This window comes from Atractosteus spatula (genome assembly GCF_055471065.1).
Source record: "Atractosteus spatula isolate fAtrSpa1 chromosome 10 unlocalized genomic scaffold, fAtrSpa1.hap1 SUPER_10_unloc_2, whole genome shotgun sequence".
Classification (NCBI taxonomy): domain Eukaryota; kingdom Metazoa; phylum Chordata; class Actinopteri; order Semionotiformes; family Lepisosteidae; genus Atractosteus; species Atractosteus spatula.
In genome coordinates this window covers 2082471-2104718 of record NW_028296622.1, presented here as the reverse complement: position 1 = coordinate 2104718, position 22248 = coordinate 2082471, and the positions used below count along the sequence as shown (strand labels likewise).

The 22248-nt window shown below is 48.7% G+C and overlaps 1 protein-coding gene across 3 annotated transcripts; it reads left to right on the top strand.

Moving 5' to 3' along the window:
• Window positions 1-5913: 5913 nt before the first annotated feature.
• On the top strand, window positions 5914-21403 carry LOC148812633 (interferon-induced very large GTPase 1-like). 3 transcript variants are annotated; one of them, XM_088908537.1, is made up of 6 exons: window positions 5914-6077; window positions 7547-7694; window positions 8284-8397; window positions 8781-9084; window positions 11749-12033; window positions 13943-21403. In XM_088908537.1, exons 2-6 carry the CDS (start codon window positions 7660-7662, stop codon window positions 19445-19447), a joined length of 6243 nt encoding a protein of 2080 aa, XP_088764663.1. In that variant the 5' UTR covers window positions 5914-6077; window positions 7547-7659; the 3' UTR covers window positions 19448-21403. The 3 variants fall into 3 exon arrangements, with proteins under 3 accessions (XP_088764663.1, XP_088764665.1, XP_088764664.1); XM_088908539.1 differs by having other exon boundaries at window positions 6022-6035; XM_088908538.1 differs by lacking the exon at window positions 5914-6077 and having other exon boundaries at window positions 6858-7694.
• Window positions 21404-22248: the final 845 nt, after the last annotated feature.

Sequence of the window (22248 nt, the reverse complement as noted above, 5' to 3'; positions counted from 1 at the left end):
TCAAACGCCTCTGTCTTTCTCCAGTCTCCAGCCCCCCCCACAGGAGCCCAGCAGGGGTGAGCCTGGCCAGTACCTGGAGGGGAGACTGCTGGGAAAACACTGAGGCTGCTGCTGGGAGAGGTGTGAGTGGGGCCAGCAGGGGGCGCTCTCACCCTGTGCTCTGTGTGGGTCCTGATGCCCCAGTATAGTGACGGGGACACTGGACTGTAAACAGGCGCCGTCCTGCGGATGAGACGTCAAACCGAGGTCCTGACTCTCTGTGGTCATTAACAATCCCAGGGTGTCTCTTGAGAAAAGTACACCTCTGTGTCCTATATACTATATACCCCTGTGAATTATACATATACACCTCTGTGTAGTTGTACTATATACAGAGACACACTATATATACTATATACACAGAGATGTATATAGTTCACAGGGGTATCTAGTACACAGAGGTGTATATATATATACAGTATATAGTTCACAGGGGTATATAGTATATAGTACACAGAGGTGTACAGTATATACTATATATAGTTCACAGGGGTATATAGTATATAGGAAACAGAGGAGTATGTATATATATAGTTCACAGGGGTATATAGTATATAGTACACAGAGGTGTACAGTATATACTGTATATAGTTCACAGGGGTATATAGTATATATTACACAGAGGTGTACAGTATATACTATATATAGTTCACAGGGGTATATAGTATATAGGAAACAGAGGAGTATGTATATATATAGTTCACAGGGGTATATAGTATATAGTACACAGAGGTGTACAGTGTATACTGTATATAGTTCACAGGGGTATCTAGTACACAGAGGTGTATATATATATACAGTATATAGTTCACAGGGGTATATAGTATATATTACACAGAGGTGTACAGTATATAGTACACGGAGGTATATAGTAAATTAAAAGTTAATCCTGGAATAGAAAGGACTTCTGTGGGTTATTCCTGGAGTAGAATAGACTGCTGTGGTTTGGTCCTGTGTGGAATAAATCTTCAGTGGGTTATTCCTGGAGTAGAATCGACTGTTGTGGTTTGGTCCTGTGTGGAATAAATCTGCATCGCCTGCAGCCCTGTCACCCTGCAGCTCCCAGCCGGCCCCCCCACTGGAGCCCAGCAGGTGTGAGCCTGGCCAGTACCTGGAGGGGAGACTGCTGGGAAAACACTGAGGCTGCTGCTGGAAGAGGTGTGAGTGGGGCCGGCAGGGGGCGCTCTCACCCTGCGGTCTGTGTGGGTCCTGATGCCCCAGTATAGTGACGGGGGACACTGGGCTGTAAGAAAAAAGGTGGGGCAAACACAGGTAGAGTCCAGTACAGATGTCATACAGTGCAGGCAGGGAGGCTGCACAGGAACAGGAACAGGTTTATTCCTGCTTGAAGGACGAGGCGAGAGACCCCTCGTTCAGCTGGGGAGCCTTCTTCGGGTGTGAATTTAATTCTCCTTTCAGCGGGGAGTACTGGGCGAATTCATGTGTAGGGGGGCCATCACACGATATCAAACGGTATCGCCCGATGTTATCCCCTTATTCAGGGTTCCCAGGTTTCATTTTTTTTTAAATTCCAAGATTCGAAATCAATCGGGAGGTCAGATCAGGACATGGAGCCTCAGTTCCACACCGAAGAGCAGAGGAGCGCGTCGCCGCACACGGGAGAGAGCCGGGACTCCGAGGGCATGACCTACGTCCTCCTGCTGTGTGGCGACCTTGCGGACCAGCAGGGCTATAGAGGGACTATCGGGGTGCCTCTGGTGCCCCGTCCTGTCTCCTCTAGTCTCCGTGTGACCCCTGCAGCGTGGGGAGCAGATAAAGGGACTATCGGGGTGCCTCTGGTGCCCCGTCCTGTCTCCTCTAGTCTCTGTGTGACCCCTGCAGCATGGGGAGCAGATAAAGGGACTATCGGGGTGTCTCTGGTGCCCCGTCCTGTCTCCTCTAGTCTCCGTGTGACCCCTGCAGCGTGGGGAGCAGATAAAGGGACTATCGGGGTGTCTCTGGTGCCCCGTCCTGTCTCCTCTAGTCTCTGTGTGACCCCTGCAGCGTGGGGAGCAGATAAAGGGACTATCGGGGTGTCTCTGGTGCCCCGTCCTGTCTCCTCTAGTCTCCGTGTGACCCCTGCAGCGTGGGGAGCAGATAAAGGGACTATCGGGGTGTCTCTGGTGCCCCGTCCTGTCTCCTCTAGTCTCCGTGTGACCCCTGCAGCGTGGGGAGCAGATAAAGGGACTATCGGGGTGTCTCTGGTGCCCCGTCCTGTCTCCTCTAGTCTCTGTGTGACCCCTGCAGCGTGGGGAGCAGATAAAGGGACTATCGGGGTGTCTCTGGTGCCCCGTCCTGTCTCCTCTAGTCTCCGTGTGACCCCTGCAGCGTGGGGAGCAGATAAAGGGACTATCGGGGTGTCTCTGGTGCCCCGTCCTGTCTCCTCTAGTCTCCGTGTGACCCCTGCAGCGTGGGGAGCAGATAAAGGGACTATCGGGGTGTCTCTGGTGCCCCGTCCTGTCTCCTCTAGTCTCCGTGTGACCCCTGCAGCGTGGGGAGCAGATAAAGGGACTATCGGGGTGTCTCTGGTGCCCCGTCCTGTCTCCTCTAGTCTCCGTGTGACCCCTGCAGCGTGGGGAGCAGATAAAGGGACTATCGGGGTGTCTCTGGTGCCCCGTCCTGTCTCCTCTAGTCTCCGTGTGACCCCTGCAGCGTGGGGAGCAGATAAAGGGACTATCGGGGTGTCTCTGGTGCCCCGTCCTGTCTCCTCTAGTCTCCGTGTGACCCCTGCAGCGTGGGGAGCAGATAAAGGGACTATCGGGGTGTCTCTGGTGCCCCGTCCTGTCTCCTCTAGTCTCCGTGTGACCCCTGCAGCGTGGGGAGCAGATAAAGGGACTATCGGGGTGTCTCTGGTGCCCCGTCCTGTCTCCTCTAGTCTCCGTGTGACCCCTGCAGCGTGGGGAGCAGATAAAGGGACTATCGGGGTGTCTCTGGTGCCCCGTCCTGTCTCCTCTAGTCTCCGTGTGACCCCTGCAGCGTGGGGAGCAGATAAAGGGACTATCGGGGTGTCTCTGGTGCCCCGTCCTGTCTCCTCTAGTCTCCGTGTGACCCCTGCAGCGTGGGGAGCAGATAAAGGGACTATCGGGGTGTCTCTGGTGCCCCGTCCTGTCTCCTCTAGTCTCCGTGTGACCCCTGCAGCGTGGGGAGCAGATAAAGGGACTATCGGGGTGTCTCTGGTGCCCCGTCCTGTCTCCTCTAGTCTCCGTGTGACCCCTGCAGCGTGGGGAGCAGATAAAGGGACTATCGGGGTGTCTCTGGTGCCCCGTCCTGTCTCCTCTAGTCTCCGTGTGACCCCTGCAGCGTGGGGAGCAGATAAAGGGACTATCGGGGTGTCTCTGGTGCCCCGTCCTGTCTCCTCTAGTCTCCGTGTGACCCCTGCAGCGTGGGGAGCAGATAAAGGGACTATCGGGGTGTCTCTGGTGCCCCGTCCTGTCTCCTCTAGTCTCCGTGTGACCCCTGCAGCGTGGGGAGCAGATAAAGGGACTATCGGGGTGTCTCTGGTGCCCCGTCCTGTCTCCTCTAGTCTCTGTGTGACCCCTGCAGCGTGGGGAGCAGATAAAGGGACTATCGGGGTGTCTCTGGTGCCCCGTCCTGTCTCCTCTAGTCTCCGTGTGACCCCTGCAGCGTGGGGAGCAGATAAAGGGACTATCGGGGTGTCTCTGGTGCCCCGTCCTGTCTCCTCTAGTCTCCGTGTGACCCCTGCAGCGTGGGGAGCAGATAAAGGGACTATCGGGGTGTCTCTGGTGCCCCGTCCTGTCTCCTCTAGTCTCTGTGTGACCCCTGCAGCGTGGGGAGCAGATAAAGGGACTATCGGGGTGTCTCTGGTGCCCCGTCCTGTCTCCTCTAGTCTCTGTGTGACCCCTGCAGCGTGGGGAGCAGATAAAGGGACTATCGGGGTGTCTCTGGTGCCCCGTCCTGTCTCCTCTAGTCTCCGTGTGACCCCTGCAGCGTGGGGAGCAGATAAAGGGACTATCGGGGTGTCTCTGGTGCCCCGTCCTGTCTCCTCTAGTCTCCGTGTGACCCCTGCAGCGTGGGGAGCAGATAAAGGGACTATCGGGGTGTCTCTGGTGCCCCGTCCTGTCTCCTCTAGTCTCCGTGTGACCCCTGCAGCGTGGGGAGCAGATAAAGGGACTATCGGGGTGTCTCTGGTGCCCCGTCCTGTCTCCTCTAGTCTCCGTGTGACCCCTGCAGCGTGGGGAGCAGATAAAGGGACTATCGGGGTGTCTCTGGTGCCCCGTCCTGTCACCTCTAGTCTCTGTGTGACCCCTGCAGCGTGGGGAGCAGATAAAGGGACTATCGGGGTGTCTCTGGTGCCCCGTCCTGTCTCCTCGAGTCTCTGTGTGACCCCTGAGCTGGTCTCGGGTGGTGGAAACTGCGGCGCGGATCTTCCTGCGTCCTTGGGGTGTTTCAGTCTAATTGGTGGGGGGTGGGGAGGGGGGGGACGAAAGTGATTTTGTTTTAAATTAAAACGTCTGCTCCACTGGGGGGGGGCGAGACCCCCCTGGCGTTGGGGGCTGGTGGCGAATTGTTTCAGCGCCCAACCGGGACTCTTGGGCGAGTTGATTTCAGTAAAAGTTTTATCAAACCACGTCGCTTGTGTCCGGAGTTTTAATGTCCCCCTTGATTTACAGGCCTACCCATAACTCTCTCCTGTCACCTGGGGGTTTCAGGGGGGCCTTCCGCAGCACGTAGTTCTGGGGGGAGGAAACGTGGAACCTGTCGTCCTCAACACGGATACGACCCGGGCTGAGATATTTCCGAAACCTTGCTTGGGAAATTCGGCAGGAATTCTCCAGCTTGGCTCCTGTCGGGCTTTGCTGAAGCACCTCCGTTTTTCCCGCTGTGCGTCTCCCAGGAGGGGTTACTGGTGCAGAATGACCGCTGTGCGTCTCCCAGGAGGGGTTACTGGTGCAGAATGACTGTTGTGCGTCTCCCAGGAGGGGTTACTGGTGCAGAATGACTGTTGTGCGTCTCCCAGGAGGGGTTACTGGTGCAGAATGATTGCTGTGCGTCTCCCAGGAGGGGTGACTGGTGCAGGATGATCGCTGTGCATCTCCCAGGAGGGGTGACTGGTGCAGGATGATCGCTGTGCATCTCCCAGGAGGGGTTACTGGTGCAGAATGATCACTGTGCGCCTCCCAGGAGGCGTAACTGGTGCAGAATGACCGGTGTGCGTCTCCCAGAAGGGGTGACTGGTGCAGAATGATCGCTGTGCGTCTCCCAGGAGGGGTGACTGGTGCAGGATGATCGCTGTGCATCTCCCAGGAGGGGTGACTGGTGCAGAATGACCGCTGTGCGTCTCCCAGGAGGGGTGACTGGTGCAGGATGATCGCTGTGCGTCTCCCAGGAGGGGTTACTGGTGCAGAATGATCGCTGTGCGTCTCCCAGGAGGGGTTACTGGTGCAGAATGACTGTTGTGCGTCTCCCAGAAGGGGTTACTGGTGCAGAATGACTGTTGTGCGTCTCCCAGGAGGGGTTACTGGTGCAGAATGATCGCTGTGCGTCTCCCAGGAGGGGTGACTGGTGCAGGATGATCGCTGTGCGTCTCCCAGGAGGGGTGACTGGTGCTGGATGACCGCTGTGCGTCTCCCAGGAGGGGTGACTGGTGTCTGTTATTGTGTCTCCCACCTGTCAGAATTGTGAGATGTTTTTATAACCGGGGGGGGGGGGCACAGCAATACAGCAGAAAGCACTCAGCTTTTCCCAGTGCCAGTTCGTGTTAGTGTGAGTTTTTGAAAATGGTTTGTGATTTTCTGAAATCTGTACAAAAATGCAATTTGGACAGTCGCTATTTAATTAGATATTCCCCTTGACTGAGGATGTGTAGTCATCCATCAGGACTGGTACATTTAAACATGACTGGACAGAGCGCCACCTACAGGCGAAAGGCCACATCACAGCGCCAGCGTTCAAGGCGGAAGGAACAACTTCAGCCTCGTCTGCAAATTCGAGTTTCTCGGCATGTCGGAGGAGTTCGGGCTCATTGGACCCGTAATGTAGCTCTGGGTTCGGGGAGCGGGCGGCCGGGAGACCATCAGGTAGTGTGAGTGTGTGTAGCGGTGTGTGTGTAGCAGTGTGAGTGTGTGTATCGGTGTGAGTGTAGCAGTGTGAGTGTGTGTAGCGGTGTGTGTATCGCTGTGTGTGTACCAGTGTGAGTGTGTGTGTATCGCTGTGAGTGTAGCAGTGTGAGTGTGTGTAGCGGTGTGTGTACCAGTGTGTGTGTATCGCTGTGAGTGTAGCAGTGTGAGTGTGTAGCGGTGTGTGTATCACTGTGTGTGTAGCAGTGTGAGTGTGTGTAGCGGTGTGTGTACCAGTGTGTGTGTATCGCTGTGGGTGTAGCGGTGTGAGTGTGTGTAGCAGTGTGTGTGACTAAACTGCGTCACCAGCTGAAACTGAAAGTAACTGTGAGCTGATCTCACTGGGCGGCAGATCGCTGGCTCTGTGGCGGAGCGTTTCTCGGCGTGTCGGAGGAGTTCGGGCTGGATGTTCCTCGGGGAAACATCCAGCTGTCATGATGAGATTGAGGAGTTTGAGCAGGGCTTGTTGCAGCTTTGGGCTGCTGTGTCTCAGCATCTCATTTATGACTCCATCTTGGCCACAGGCTTTGCGTGGTCTGAGGGCCTGGAGTTTGTCCAGTAGCTCCTGCTCAGTGGTTGGGGAGTCTAAGGGGTTTTGGTTGTCTTTGATAGCCAATTCCAAAATTTTGAGTTTTTCATAAATGGTGTTTTGGTCTGATTGATTTGTATTTGGGAGCTTTTCATAGAGATTTTCAAAGTATGTTTGTCAGATTGTTCCATTTTGGATGGCCAATTCTGGTTTTGATTTGTTTAAGTTGTTCCACTTCTCCCAGAAACAGTTCTGATTTAGTGACTCCTCAATTTCTGCAAGTTGTTTGTCTATGTATGTGTTTCTCTTCTTTTTCAGCGTGTGTTTGTAAAGTTTTACCATGTCACAGTACCTGAGTCGCAGATCTGTGTTGTGTGGTTGTCTGTGTTTTTCATTTGAGACTTTTCGTAGTGCATTTCTGATGTTTTTGCACTCCGTATCAAACCACTTTTCTTTTGCTTTTGTTTTTTGGTAGTTTTTTGATTTAGTTGTTTTTAGCTTAGATTTTGATGCTAGTTTGTGGAATAGGTGATTTAGTTTTTGTGTGGCCAAGTTGATGCCTAATTTGTTGGTTTGATACGGAGTGTTTAGGAATGTGTCCATCAGTGTCTGAATTTCGTCATCGCCCAGTGCAGTTTGGTATCTGTCCAGGCTGTCTGTGTCCCATCTGTACGCCTGGTTGAGGTCATACAGCTGGCTGGGCTGTGTCCGTGTGTCTCTGTGCTGGTGTGCTCTCTTCATGTAGAGTGTGATCTGGCTGTGGTCGGAGAGGGGAGTTTGTGGCCTGACAGTGAAGGCACTGATACAGGAGGGGTCCAGGTCGGTGATGGCGTAGTGCGTCAGCTCACTATCACACAATCCCTGTTACAGCAAGCAGACTCTCCGGTCTGGGTTTTCACAGGTTTGTGCACGGAGCCGGTTCTGAAGAGATCGAACTCTGACTCCTTGTGTGGTGCTGTGGGCAGAGGTGATTGATCAAGACTTGTGAGTCTCTCCGGGGATCCTGCTGGAGACATGGATTCTAAGAGGAACAGGGAAGAGCTGAAGAGGTGGGGGCAGTCTCACTCTGTGAGCACGCTTTTCTGAATCAGTGAAAATCTTCGCAAGTGAGTCCAGTATGGTTGGGCTAGTTTGAAGGGAAACATTTCTGAACTGGAGCCTAATTGGCTTAATTGATGGTCAGTCAAAATGGCCTCATTACAGTACTATGAAGCACCCTCGTCTCAGTACATAGCAGGATGCAAAAAGGTCTCCCCTCGTAACTCAGAACAAAGAAAATGTGTTGGAGGAGCAGGAATCACAGAGCCAGAGATTCAGAGTCCAAGACTTTGATAAGGAAAAGCACTTCACCTAGCTCACAGCATATTTTGCAATACTTTTTCAGCAGCTCTTTGTTGCTTTAACACTGCTGGGGAATCTGATCTTTGCTCACACAATAAAAGAGGTTTGAGATAAGAAACACTCCTACAGGCTGGGCTCTGCTGGCTCTGCTCCGTGTTTCCTGACCAGTGTTACCTGAATGTGGCTCAGAGTTCAGAACAGGGCCTGTGAAAGAGAGGTTTTCTCTATCGGTCTTCAGAAAGAGAGTCGTTATCAGTCTGTCCTGCAGGGAGCTGTAACAAGACTCCTCCTTCACAGGGTCCGACAGCAGAAGACAGTGTCTCCAGTGCCCAGCTGTGTGTCTATGCAGAGTGACCAGTCTAGGAACAAGCTAGTGAATTTCCGAGACGATTCCTCCACTGCTGGAGCAAGGTGAGGAGATCACTTTCACAGCCGGCAAACACTAAGCAGGGCTGGGCCCCCGATCGTGGATTTTCTGTCTCTCTTGTGTCAGACGTTCCCTGTGACTTCGGTGTTGGTCTCTCAGACAGCCCTTCTGTAAATTCTTTGCACGTTATTCTTATTGAGAAGCAGAAGAATGTGAACTTCATGCTGTTGGAAAACTTTCACTTCTCCATCATAAAGCAGATTGCAGTAATGGAGAATTAATGACCTTTATAAAGAAAATATGACATATTAATATGTTTCTGCTTCTGTTCAGTTTAGTAACTCCTCACTGTACACACTGGGGCTGTCCAGTCTGGTCACTGGACACTGTGATTGAGACTCTCCCTGTTCTCTCTCTGTGTCTGCAGTGAGCCAGCAGTGATCTGTGATTTCTGTCTGGAGAAGAAGCTCAGAGCTGTGAAACACTGTCTGACCTGCCCTGCCTCCTACTGTGAGGCACACCTCCAAAAACACAACACTGTCCCAGACCTGCAGAGACACAGACTGGTGGACACAACTGGAGCCCAGGAGCCCAGACTGTGTCAGCAGCACCACAGGGCTCTGGAGCTGTTCTGTAGGACTGACTGGATAGTCATCTGCACTCTGTGTTCAGCACAGGAGCACAGAGACCATGACACCATCTTTCTAAAGACAGAGCAGGACCCGACACAGGTAAGGAGCTTCAGTCGATTGTCTACAGTCTGCGGAGGTCATCTGAAAGATACAAGAGAGGGAGATGGAATAAAAAAACAGATCTGAAATACAATTTCAAATTATATCAAATACCAATATATCAATATATCATCTGATTATTTGACATCAAGATATCAAATACAATGTGATCAATAAAACACTCACATTTATCTGTCATGACTGTCCACACCTCAGACTGCACTGTCCACACCTCATCAAACCTCAGTCATCACTGTCCACACCTCATCACACCTGTCATGACTGTCCACACCTCAGTCATCACTGTCCACACCTCATCACACCTGTCAGCACTGTCCACACCTCAGTCATCACTGTCCACACCTCATCACACCTCAGTCATCACTGTCCACACCTCATCACACCTCTCAGCACTGTCCACACCTCAGTCATCACTGTCCACACCTCATCACACCTGTCATCACTGTCCACACCTCATCACACCTCAGTCATCACTGTCCACACCTCATCACACCTGTCAGCACTGTCCACACCTCAGTCATCACTGTCCACACCTCATCACACCTCAGTCATCACTGTCCACACCTCATCACACCTCTCAGCACTGTCCACACCTCAGTCATCACTGTCCACACCTCATCACACCTGTCATCACTGTCCACACCTCATCACACCTCAGTCATCACTGTCCACACCTCAGTCAGCACTGTCCACACCTCATCACACCTCAGTCATCACTGTCCACACCTCAGTCAGCACTGTCCACACCTCATCACACCTGTCAGCACTGTCCACACCTCAGTCATCACTGTCCACACCTCATCACACCTCAGTCATCACTGTCCACACCTCAGTCAGCACTGTCCACACCTCATCACACCTCAGTCATCACTGTCCACACCTCAGTCAGCACTGTCCACACCTCATCACACCTGTCAGCACTGTCCACACCTCAGTCAGCACTGTCCACACCTCAGTCATCACTGTCCACACCTCAGTCAGCACTGTCCACACCTCATCACACCTGTCAGCACTGTCCACACCTCAGTCATCACTGTCCACACCTCATCACACCTGTCAGCACTGTCCACACCTCAGTCATCACTGTCCACACCTCATCACACCTGTCAGCACTGTCCACACCTCAGTCATCACTGTCCACACCTCATCACACCTCAGACTGCACTGTCCACACCTCAGTCACCACTGTCCACACCTCATCACACCTGTCAGCACTGTCCACACCTCAGTCATCACTGTCCACACCTCATCACACCTCAGTCAGCACTGTCCACACCTCATCACACCTCAGTCATCACTGTCCACACCTCAGTCAGCACTGTGCACACCTCATCACACCTCAGACTGCACTGTCCACACCTCAGTCATCACTGTCAACACCTCATCACACCTGTCAGCACTGTCCACACCTCAGTCATCACTGTCCACACCTCATCACACCTGTCAGCACTGTCCACACCTCAGTCATCACTGTCCACACCTCATCACACCTGTCAGCACTGTCCACACCTCAGTCATCACTGTCCACACCTCATCACACCTCAGACTGCACTGTCCACACCTCAGTCATCACTGTGCACACCTCATCACACCTCAGTCATCACTGTCCACACCTCATCACACCTGTCAGCACTGTCCACACCTCAGTCATCACTGTCCACACCTCATCACACCTCAGTCATCACTGTCCACACCTCAGTCATCACTGTCCACACCTCATCACACCTCAGTCATCACTGTCCACACCTCATCACACCTGTCAGCACTGTCCACACCTCATCACACCTGTCAGCACTGTCCACACCTCAGTCATCACTGTCCACACCTCATCACACCTGTCAGCACTGTCCACACCTCAGTCATCACCGTCCACACCTCATCACACCTCAGTCATCACTGTCCACACCTCATCACAGCTGTCAGCACTGTCCACACCTCAGTCATCACTGTCCACACCTCAGACTGCACTGACCACACCTCATCACTGTCCAGACCTCATCACACCTCAGTCATCACTGTCCACACCTCATCACACCTGTCAGCACTGTCCACACCTCAGTCATCACTGTCCACACCTCATCACACCTCAGTCATCACTGTCCACACCTCAGTCATCACTGTCCACACCTCATCACACCTCAGTCATCACTGTCCACACCTCAGTCATCACTGTCCACACCTCATCACACCTGTCATCACTGTCCACACCTCAGTCATCACTGTCCACACCTCATCACACCTGTCAGCACTGTCCACACCTCAGTCATCACTGTCCACACCTCATCACACCTGTCAGCACTGTCCACACCTCAGTCATCACTGTCCACACCTCATCACACCTGTCAGCACTGTCCACACCTCAGTCATCACCGTCCACACCTCATCACACCTCAGTCATCACTGTCCACACCTCATCACACCTCAGTCATCACTGTCCACACCTCATCACAGCTGTCAGCACTGTCCACACCTCAGTCATCACTGTCCACACCTCAGACTGCAGTGACCACACCTCATCACTGTCCAGACCTCATCACACCTCAGTCATCACTGATCACACCTCATGAGATCTTGATGTATTTATTATGACAGTAATGTTGTGCAGGTATTCTATCTCTTTCTTGTCTCTTTTTGATTCACAAGGCCACGAGTGAAGAGGACACATTTACTGTAGTAGAAAGTGAAAGAGATCTGGCTGTGACACTTCAGGAAACTGGCCTTGATAAACTCTACTGGTTAAAGGTGTTTGAAGATGAGCTGTGTGTTACCAGTGTAGCAGCTCTGCAGCACTTAGGAGACCAAGAGTGTGAAGCTCTGAAAAAACACGTTCGCAAGGACTGGGAGACACGAGCTCTGCAGAGGCTGCTGGGAGCTGGGAGCCAGGAGAAAACATCGCCGTCTCAGGGCTGGGAGTTAGCTGAGCAAGAGGTGAGACATTTTGTAAACAGGGAAAAAAGAGATTTTCTTCATTTGTTTCAGAAACTGGGTCTCTCTGGATTATACCCCAGAAAAATGAAAAAATCAGATGTTCTTGTAATAAACCTCCTCAGTTTATAAAATAATAATAACTCCTCACACGTCTATAGCTCTTTTCTGGACTCTCCACTCAGAGCTCTTTACAGGTCCTGGGGATCCCACTACCGCCACCAGTGTGCAGCCCCACCTGGGTGATGCTCCAGTCCTCTCCCCACACACCAGCTCTCAGTGGGGAGGAGAGCAGAGTAATGAAGCCAGTTTAGAGATGGGGGTTATTAGGAGGCCATGATGGTAATTTGACCAGGGGGTAATTTGGCCAGGACACCAGGGTAACACCTAGGATTTTGAATGACCACAGAGAGTCAGGACCTCAGTTTTACATCTCATCCAAAGGCAGGACAGTGCCTTTTTTAGACAGACCGCAGGGTGAGCGCTCCCTACTGGTCCCACTAACACCTCTTCCAGCAGGTCTCCCATCAAGGTGGTGGCCTGGCTCACACCTACTTAGTGGGTTAGTGGTTGTGACTTGCAGTGTGATATAGCTGCTAAGGTAAACTTTATGATGTGGTTTGATCACAGACCCCGGACTGCATTGAAACAGGAAATACTGACACTAGCCAGGTGTTACACACTTTATCTAGATTCTTAGGGACACTTCCAGTCACCTACAGCTGTAACAATATATTTGAAGACAACTTCTAACATATTCTGAATTGGCATTTCTATGCAGACAATACTCAAATCTACATCCATACTAACCTTACACTTAAGTACTTGTGTCTGCCTTTTCTGATTGCAACTCTGACATAAAAACCTGGACTCAAAATTGCTTCATGTAAACTAAGACGGTGGATGGCACTGTACTTGAATTTCAACCTAAACTGGAGAGCTTGTGAAATTCGATCCAGGTTTTGACATTTGATGTGCAGAAAGGGGTAAAAACATCATTCTTCCCTCTCAGAAGACTTGCCAGACTACATCCTACTGTATGTTGTTGCTCACTGGCGCTGAAAAAGAGGCCAATACTTTCATCTCCTTCCGCATTGACTACTGTAACGCTCTTCTGACTGAGGTTTCTAAATCCACACTGATCAACTTCAATATGTTAATTTGACAGCCAGAATCCTGACCAGGACTAACGCAAATGATTACATCACTCCTTTCCTGGAGTCCTTGCACCGGACTGGACTTTAAAATCCGCATGCTCACCTAAAAGGCTCTGCATGGCTTGGCTCCTCAGTCCCTGTCCAAGCTTCTGTCGCCCTACTCCTCTTCCGTAGAAAGGCTTTTATTAAATTTTATTTAATAGGTCTCTTGCATTTTCTATGCCATTTGTAATCCCTTGTGTTTCTATGTGCTTTCTGTAATATTTTGTTACAGTATCTCCTATCTTTGTTAATCAGAAGATTTGAGAAGATACTTTTGAAGGTGCTATATGAATTGTATTACTATTATGATTAATAATAAAATAATAATAATAATAATGCCACCAATTAATATCAATCTTTGTCCAGTACTTCTTCAGTACATGAGGAAACTCTCCACATTCTAAGATCTAAGACAAAAGGGTCTGTCCCTTTCACCATCTCAATCAGATGTTAATGTCCACAATTACATGAATAATCTCCTATATCTTTTCAAATTATTTTTGCAAATGGACAGTTGTTCTGTCTGTAGTGAAATGTTTGTACTTGCAATTCTGTCTGCTTCAAGACATAAGAGCTGGCCAACTTAATCAATGGATAGCATCTTGCAAGAACGGGCATGTATTTGCACTTGCTTACTGATTTTGTGCATGGATGGATCTACATTATGCTTTAGAAAATAATCCTAATTCTCAATTGTACCTACTGTTTCCTAGGACGAGAGAAACAATGACAGCACTGGCGAAACAGAAAATTCACAAAGAGCACAATATGAGACAAACGCACTGAAAGAAGAGCCAGTAAAAGACCATACTGATGAGGAAACATCACTTGCAGAACAATCTGAAAGATCACCACAGAAAAGGGAATCTGAGGGATCAAGTATGAGAGAGGAATCTGAGGGATCAAGTATCAGAGAGGAATCAAGTATGAGAGATAAATCTGAGGGATCAAGTATCAGAGAGGAATCAAGTATGAGAGATAAATCTGAGGGATCAAGTATGAGAGAGGAATCTGAGGGATCAAGTATGAGAGAGGAATCTGAGAGATCAAGTATGAGAGAGGAATACAAGGGATCAGCAGAGAAAAATGAATCTGTGGAATCCTACATGGGAGAGAAATCTGAAGGATCGCCAGTGAGAGAAGCCTCTGTGAGATCCCCGGACAAAGCAGAATCAGATAGATCCCTAACAGCAATGGAATCTGAAGGCTCTTCAGTGAGAGTGGGATGTGATGGATCAGTAGAGAAACAAGAATTCAAGGAATCATGCATTCCTGAAAACACTGAGGGATCACCAATGAGAGAGGAATCTGAAAGATCACCAGAGAAAAGGGAATCTCTGGGATCCTGCATGAGAGAGAAATCTGAAGGATCACCAGCAAGAGAAGGATCAGAAGGATCACTAGCAAGAAAGGAATCTCAGAGTTCTTCACTGAGAGAGAAAAGGGGAGAAAATGATTTTCTGAACCTGCTGCAGAAACTTGGGCTCAGAGACTTATATCCCAGTAGGCAGAAGAAAACCAATGTGCTCGTTATCAGCCATCTGTCATGCAGCACCACTCAACCTCAAAATGAGAGCGAAAGTACAGCTCTCTATCTCTACAAGCTCATGATGTTGGACTACAGTTACAGGACCTTGTTCCTTAAAGATCACAAGACTGACTCTGCTGGCAGCAGTCTGATGAAAGAGAAGTCAACGGATGACACAACAGGCAGTGATGACTTTTTCAGTCTTGGACTCCAGAGTTCCACTTCCTGCGATGGCACTTCTGAAGACTCTTACGGAGAGGGCATCTATCAAGAGTCGCACATTCACCCCATGGACGTCCACATGGCTGTGTTCCACTGCTCTGGTGACTTCCTGAGAGCGTTCCTCTTCACCAAGCTCTCCACCTGTCAATTCGCCTTACCCCTCCTGGTGCCCAGCCCCGAGACTGGGGCAGTGGAGCTCCCTCTGTGGGCCCTGAGGCAGGTCAAGAGGTCCTGGTGCAGTAAGGAGCCCTCAGAGAGCGGCAGCTCTGTGAAACACAACTGCAGGGACATGTTCAATGCTCCAGTGCCAACGGTGTCCTTCATCAGGCTGGGATCGTCCTCCGTCTCCAAATCCCAGATCCTGAACAGCGTCGTCAGCCCCAAGAGACACAGTGTGTTTTTCCACCGGCACTGCAGGGGCAGCTCCCCACACCGCCTGCTCATGGACGGGGTGGTGGAGATCGCCTGGTACTGCCCAGGAGGCAGGAAGGACGACGTGTTTGACAGCTGTGTGGCTTTCCTGAACCTTCACGGCGACGCCAGCAAACACCCCGAGCAGCTGCAGTTTCTCCAGGAGGTCAGCACTGTCAATGTGCTTCTGATCCCAGAGTCTCCACTGGAGGGAGAAGAGAAGAAGACAACTGACGCTATTTTCAACTCTCCTGCCCCCCTGATCTGTCTGTTTGCTGGACAGAGTAAAGTCCCTCCAGGGAACAATCCAAACAAGGTGAGACTGGCAGCCAAGAACAGGAGCGAAGGTGATCTGACTGATGAGATCATTTCACACATCAGACACTGCGTCTCCACTGTGAACAAGACCTCCAGCCTCCAGACATACTTACAGGCAGCGAGACGACAGCAGTTCAGGGTGGATGAAGACAGTGAATTCTGTACAGAAGGGAAGGAAAAGGCCCAGGTTTTGCTGCACCTGTTGAAAGAGGAGAGATTATCAACCCTGAAAGAGACTCTGTTGCCTCTGCAGGGGGAGCTGTGGCACAGGTGGTGCATGAAGGACAAAGAACAGTATCGTCTGAACAGCAAAGCGAACAAAAGTATTGAACAGCAGCTGAGCGAGATCAGAGCTGAGAAAAGAGCCCTCCGTTGTGAGCAGCTGAAGAGAGCTTTCCCTCTCCGTGGCTTCATGAGATCTTTCCTGGAGTGTTTAACTTCTGCAGATCCACATGACACCAAGCTGTTCATGCTGCACTGGCTGGGGATGTATCTAGATGAACTGACTGCAGACACGCTGAGTGAGTTTCAGGAGAAATACCACTCCACTTGGACAAAACTGAGACTGAAAGACAAGAGTAAGGACAAGGAGCAGGAAATGAAACTGCAGAAGGACCTGAACACCATATCTGGACAGATTAGTGCTGCAACTCTCGGACTCCAACACCTCATGAGAGAAACCGCTCAGCTCTATGAGGCTGTTCAATCAAAAGAGGGTCTAAATAATCAGAGACAGTTTGTCAGTGTCCTTCCTGCTGTTGGAGCAGAGATGCTGATTTCAGGACATCCGCTGGAGCTGATGGACGGAGATGCTGCCCATGTGCCTCTGGTGTGGATTGAGGCCGTCCTGGACAAGCTCACTGAGAGACTTGGAGACAGAAAGGTGTTTGTCCTCTCTGTACTTGGAGTCCAGAGCTCAGGAAAGTCCACTCTGCTGAACACGATGTTCGGGCTGCAGTTCACAGTGAGTGCAGGCAGGTGCACCAGGGGAGCGTTCATGCAGTTAGTGCGAGTGAGTGAGGAGGTCAGAGCCCAGCTGCAGTATGACTTTGTCCTGGTGGTGGACACAGAGGGGCTTCGGTCACCAGAGCTCAGTAATAAAACCACACTGAGTCACGACAATGAATTGGCAACGTTTATTATCGGGATTGGCGACATGACTGTGATCAACATCATGGGAGAGAATCCCTCTGAAATGCAGGACATTCTCCAGATCTGTGTCCAGGCCTTCCTGAGAATGAAGTCTGTTCAGATCAAACCAAGTTGTATTTTTGTGCACCAGAATGTTGCAGAAGCTTCAGCAAACAGCAAGAACACAGAAGGAAGGATGCATCTCCAGGAGAAACTGGATGAAATGGCCCGCATTGCTGCCAGGGAGGAAGGCTGTATAGTTACTGGCTTCAGTGATATAATCCAGTTCGATGTGGAGTCACAGGTTTTCTACTTCAAGAACCTTCTGGAAGGAGACCCTCCGATGGCTCCTCCCAACCCCTCCTACAGCCAGAACATCCAGGAGCTGAAGACGAAGCTCCTCAATGTCGCTCAGTGGCAGCCGGGAGTGAAGTTTCCCTCACTGTCCGAGTTTAAATTACGGATCAAAGATCTCTGGAACGCCCTGCTGGCGGAGAACTTTGTCTTCAGCTTCAGAAACACCCTGGAAATGATGGTTTACAGTAAACTGGAGGACAAGTACGGAGAGTGGTCGTGGAAGATGAGGAAACGAGCCCTGGAGATACAGAACAGACTGAGCAACCAAATTAACAATAATAAAGTTCAGGCTGTGACATTGCCAGATCTGATGAGAGAATTTGAGAAAGTCTACAAACCACTGACAGCTGAAATCGAGAAGTATTTTAAAGAGGAAAAATACCAGGAGATCTTAATTAAGTGGAAGGTGAATGTTGATAAAAGATTTGAAAGCCTGAGGAATGAGCTCATCGAAGAAACCAGAAAGCAGAGCAATGAACTGATCAGACTGAAGAAATGCCAATCAGAGCTGGACAGGAAGAAATCAGAATACGAAGCACAACTGATTAACATGAGCAGAGACCTGGCGTCCAGACTGAAGAAGCAGAAGCTCAGTGATAAGAAAGTGGAGGAGGAGTTTGACAGACTCTGGGAGAGCTGGGTTGAAAAAGTGTCATCAGAAAAGCCCCCTGAGGAAGTAAAGAATATAAGAGTTGAAGTGGAGAACACACTCCTGGATGTCTTCAAGACACAGCATGATGCTGCCAATAAGATTGTCAATAAAACCAACACAGTCCAGGACAATGAAAACAACACTCAATCAAGCTTTCTCCAGCGCCTGTGGAAGAGTAGAACAGTGCAATTTTTTTTGAAGCCCTTTCAGATCACAAAGTGGGAATTTCAGGAAAATGAAATATTTCACGAAATAAATATCAGTGTCAAAAGATACATTAAGAAAAAAGAAAAGAAGAACGTTGATTTCAATGTTAACTTTATCCACGAGATTTTAGATCTGATTAAAGAGGAATTAACCACATACAAAAAAGTGGCACAAAACATAAACTTCACAAACGAGTATGAATTTGAATTATCTGTGCATCTCTGTCTTTCGGCGGTAAAAGAGTTTGAGAAATTACACAAGTCCTTCAGAAAAGCCAACGATCCTCTTACATACCTTGAAAGTAAGAGAGATCAGTACCTGCAGATTTTTAAGAACTCTTGTAAAGGAGCCACATCTGTCACATTCTTTGTAGAGTTTCTGTGCAAGGAGCTAAAACCTGCGATCCAACAGGCAGCGTGCGATAAGACCTGTATCCAGATCACAGATGAAATGAAATCTAACTGCCCTGCTTTCAGTGGTAACAGATCCAACCTGGAGAACCACATTCTGAGACACCTCGCTGAGCAGGTGGACTTTGACTCCTATATGGAATATATTAACCATCCAAAGAATTATTTTGCGAGGTTTATAAGGGAGCGTGTTGAGAGATACTGTGAAGACAACAGTGATCAACTGAGAAGGATGTTAAATACCAATCTGAGTGACCTAGTACAGCAGGTTTTAACAGTGAACACTACTGTCACTGCAGCTGTGAGAGAGAGACATGGTGGCGCCACCTTGTGGCTGGATGAGTTCTGTGCAGCACTCAGTGATCACATGGTGCTCCCCAGACAAGACTTCAGAAACATAGAAAACGAAGACATCACAGACCTGCAGTTCCTCAGAGAAACGATGGCCGGATCACTTAAGGAGATACTGGAAAATTTTCAGAAAGAAAGCAGCAGCACACCTGACCTTGACTTACAGATGTTCAGACGCAGACCTGATGAGATTCTGTGTGAGGCGCTCAGTGGCTGTTGGGAACAGTGTCCCTTCTGTAAGGCCATCTGCACAAACACCATCCCTGACCATGAGACTGATCACAGTGTCCAGTTTCATCGTCCTTCTGCTCTGTCTGGCTGGCATTTCCGTGGGACAGATATATTTTATGTTGATATTTGTACCACCTCAGTCAGCAGTGACAAGAGTTTCTATCCTACTTGGGAATCTACTAAAACTGTTCCCTATAAGACCTACAGAGAAGCAGGTGAACCTTACAGCAGGTGGAGCATCACCCCAGATAACAGCGAACAGTCCTACTGGAAATGGTTCATCTGTACTTTCAGGTCGCAGCTGGAGGAGAAATTAAAGCTTAAATTTAAAGGTTGTGGTGAAATTCCCAATGACTGGAAAACAATTGAAAAGAGCTCTGCACTGAAGGAACTGAAGTAACTACATCTTTAAAAGAAAAAAGTGCCATTAATAAAATAAAGTTAATGTAAGTTTAACTTTTCCTATACAATGTTTCTTGGTGAATTAAACTGTCTTTTGTATAAACTGATACCTGAGTAAAAATGAAGTGAAAATTTAAGTCCGATATCAAACAGTTCTACTGGAAATGGTTCATCTGTACTTTTAGGATCAAGATCGAGTGGGAATTTGGATTAAATTCACAGATTTGGGTAAAATCCCTGAAGACTGGGACAGAAGCGCAAAGGAGGCAGCCCTGACAGATGAGCAGTAAACCCCCATCAGTGTAATAATAATAATAATAATAATAATAATAAACCTTATTTTATATAGCGCCATTAAAGGTGGCTTCTCAAAGCGCTTTACAGGATGACAACAATAAATAAGAAGAATACACAAGATAAAACACAATTACAATACACAGAGGAGACTTTGGATGGTGCTACTAAGAAGAGCAGAGGGGTGAAGAATGGAACCAGTGAAGTAAAGGCTTTTCTGAAGAAGAGGGTTTGGAGTCTGGATCTGAAGGAGTTTAGAGAAGGTGACTCCCCCATATCCTCGGGGAGAGAGTTACAGAGCTTGGGGGCAGAACAGGAGAAGCCCCTGTCACCCCAAGAGTGTAGAGGGGCTTGGGGGACAGTAAGGAGAGCAGAATTAGCAGAGCGAAGGTTGCGAGGTGGGGAGTAGGGCGATAATAGTTCAGACAGGTACTGAGGTGCCAAGCCGAGCCATATAGGTGAGCAGGAGGATTTTAAAGTCCTCATGGAATTTGACCAGAAGCCAGTGCAGGGACTCCAGGATAGGAGTAATGTGAACACTTGCACTAGACCTGGTCAGGATTCTGGCTGCTGAATTTTGGACAGACTGCAGTTTGTTCAGAGTAGATTTAGATACCCCAGCGAGTAGAGCATTACAGTAGTCAATTCGGGAGAACACAAATGTGTTGATCAGCTTTTCAGCCACAGTTAGTGATAGCATAGGGGGTAGTCTAGCGATATTTCTAAGGTGAAAAAAACATGTTTTGATGATATGCTGCACATGTGGGTCGAATGTTAAGCCAGAATCGCATATCACCCCAAGATTGTTCAATTTTGGTTGAAGCTCAAGTACAGAGCCATCTACAGACAGGGTTACAGGACTGGCTTTACGAAGTTAATGGGGGGTGCCAATAAGCATGACTTCATGCTTCATTTACACTTTGTGTAAATATTTAGGTATTCAGGGACACTGATGTTCAACCTGATTCAGTGAGATTATGAATCGATCCTTTCAGGAGCTCAGCTACTGTTCAAGTCAGTCTTACAGGTCCTCATATCACATCACCATGATCCTCTGTAACAAATCTGGTTATTAATGAACAGATGAGAAGCTCTCTGGGTAAGATATGGTAACAAAAAGAGAACTGTCTTTCAGTAAAATTATTTCAGTACTAGAATGTCACAGAAAGCTCTCACTCAACAGACATTTAGACACTGAACAGTTAATGAGTAACTGCAGATTTCTGCAACTATTGAGTTTTATTTTAACCTGAAATTGGTTTCATCTTTAAACTTTATTCTGACATTTGTTTTGCTGTTTGTGAAAAGTGATTCAGAGTTTGGCTGAGGAACTTCATGCTGTATTTTGAAGCTGTGGGTGTGTGTCCATATCCACAGGAAATCATGGCATCTACTCTTGTTCTACATCAGGGGTTGAGTTCTGTAGGTACATTCTTATGTTTACTGTGCTGATAAATTCTTAAGCCCTCTGGTGTGTGATTAATGGAAATAGATTAAAATAGGAAAAAATGAGATACTGCAATAGAAACACAATACATTGAAATGGTAATTGAAAATTGGTGACAATTGGTGATAAACCTTTCTTCTGTTCCTGTACTGACAAATGCGATAATTACTGCTTCTAACTGAAATATCTAATAAAGAAATCACAATCAAATGTGACAAACTGTATCTTTTTACAAGCATAAATAACATAGTGACATTTCACTTGTGTTGTTTTCTTCATTTGGAAATTGTTTGGTGTTTGACAAAATAATACATCACACCAGATTAATCTGCCAGTACAGCTCCCTCTTGTTTTACACTCAGCGATTCTGCAGTGTGAGAGAAGAAATTAAATACTTTCTTCACTTTCACTTAAACGACACTACAGGTCCAGACCAATGAAACCCACCACTGTATTCAGGATCCCAACTTAAAGACCTTAAAGTGTTCCAACAAAGCCTGAAATGAAATAAACAAACATGTACCACATAACGTTTGCACAATAACCATACCATACAACTTCAACACCTCAATGGTTCTGTTTTTATCAGCTGACACAGTAAAGAGCACAGAGCTTTAAACTAACTGCTCTACAGAGGACAGAAATACACACAATATTAAGTCTTGTTTTCAGCCTTTTATACCTGCTACCCCTTAGAGGCAGGGTAGTGCAGTGGTTAACATCACTGCCTGACTACAGTTCCTAGGGGACTGTATGTGTGGAGTTTGCATGTTTGTGTTGGGGTTTCCTCCAACAGTCCCAGTCTCGTGCTGGTGAGTTCATTGGCTTGTGGGAAAATTGGCCCTGGTGTGAGTGTGTGTGTGTGTTTGTGTGTGCCCTGCGGTAGACTGGCATCCCGGCCGGGTGTGTGAGTGTGTGTGTCTGTTTGTGTGTGCCCTGAGACAGACAGGCGTCCCGTCCAAGGTGTGTGTGTTTGTGTGTCTGTGTGTCGTCTTACACACATTGCTTGTCAGGACAGACTCTGGCTCCCCTGCAATCCTGGATTAGAAAAAGTAGTC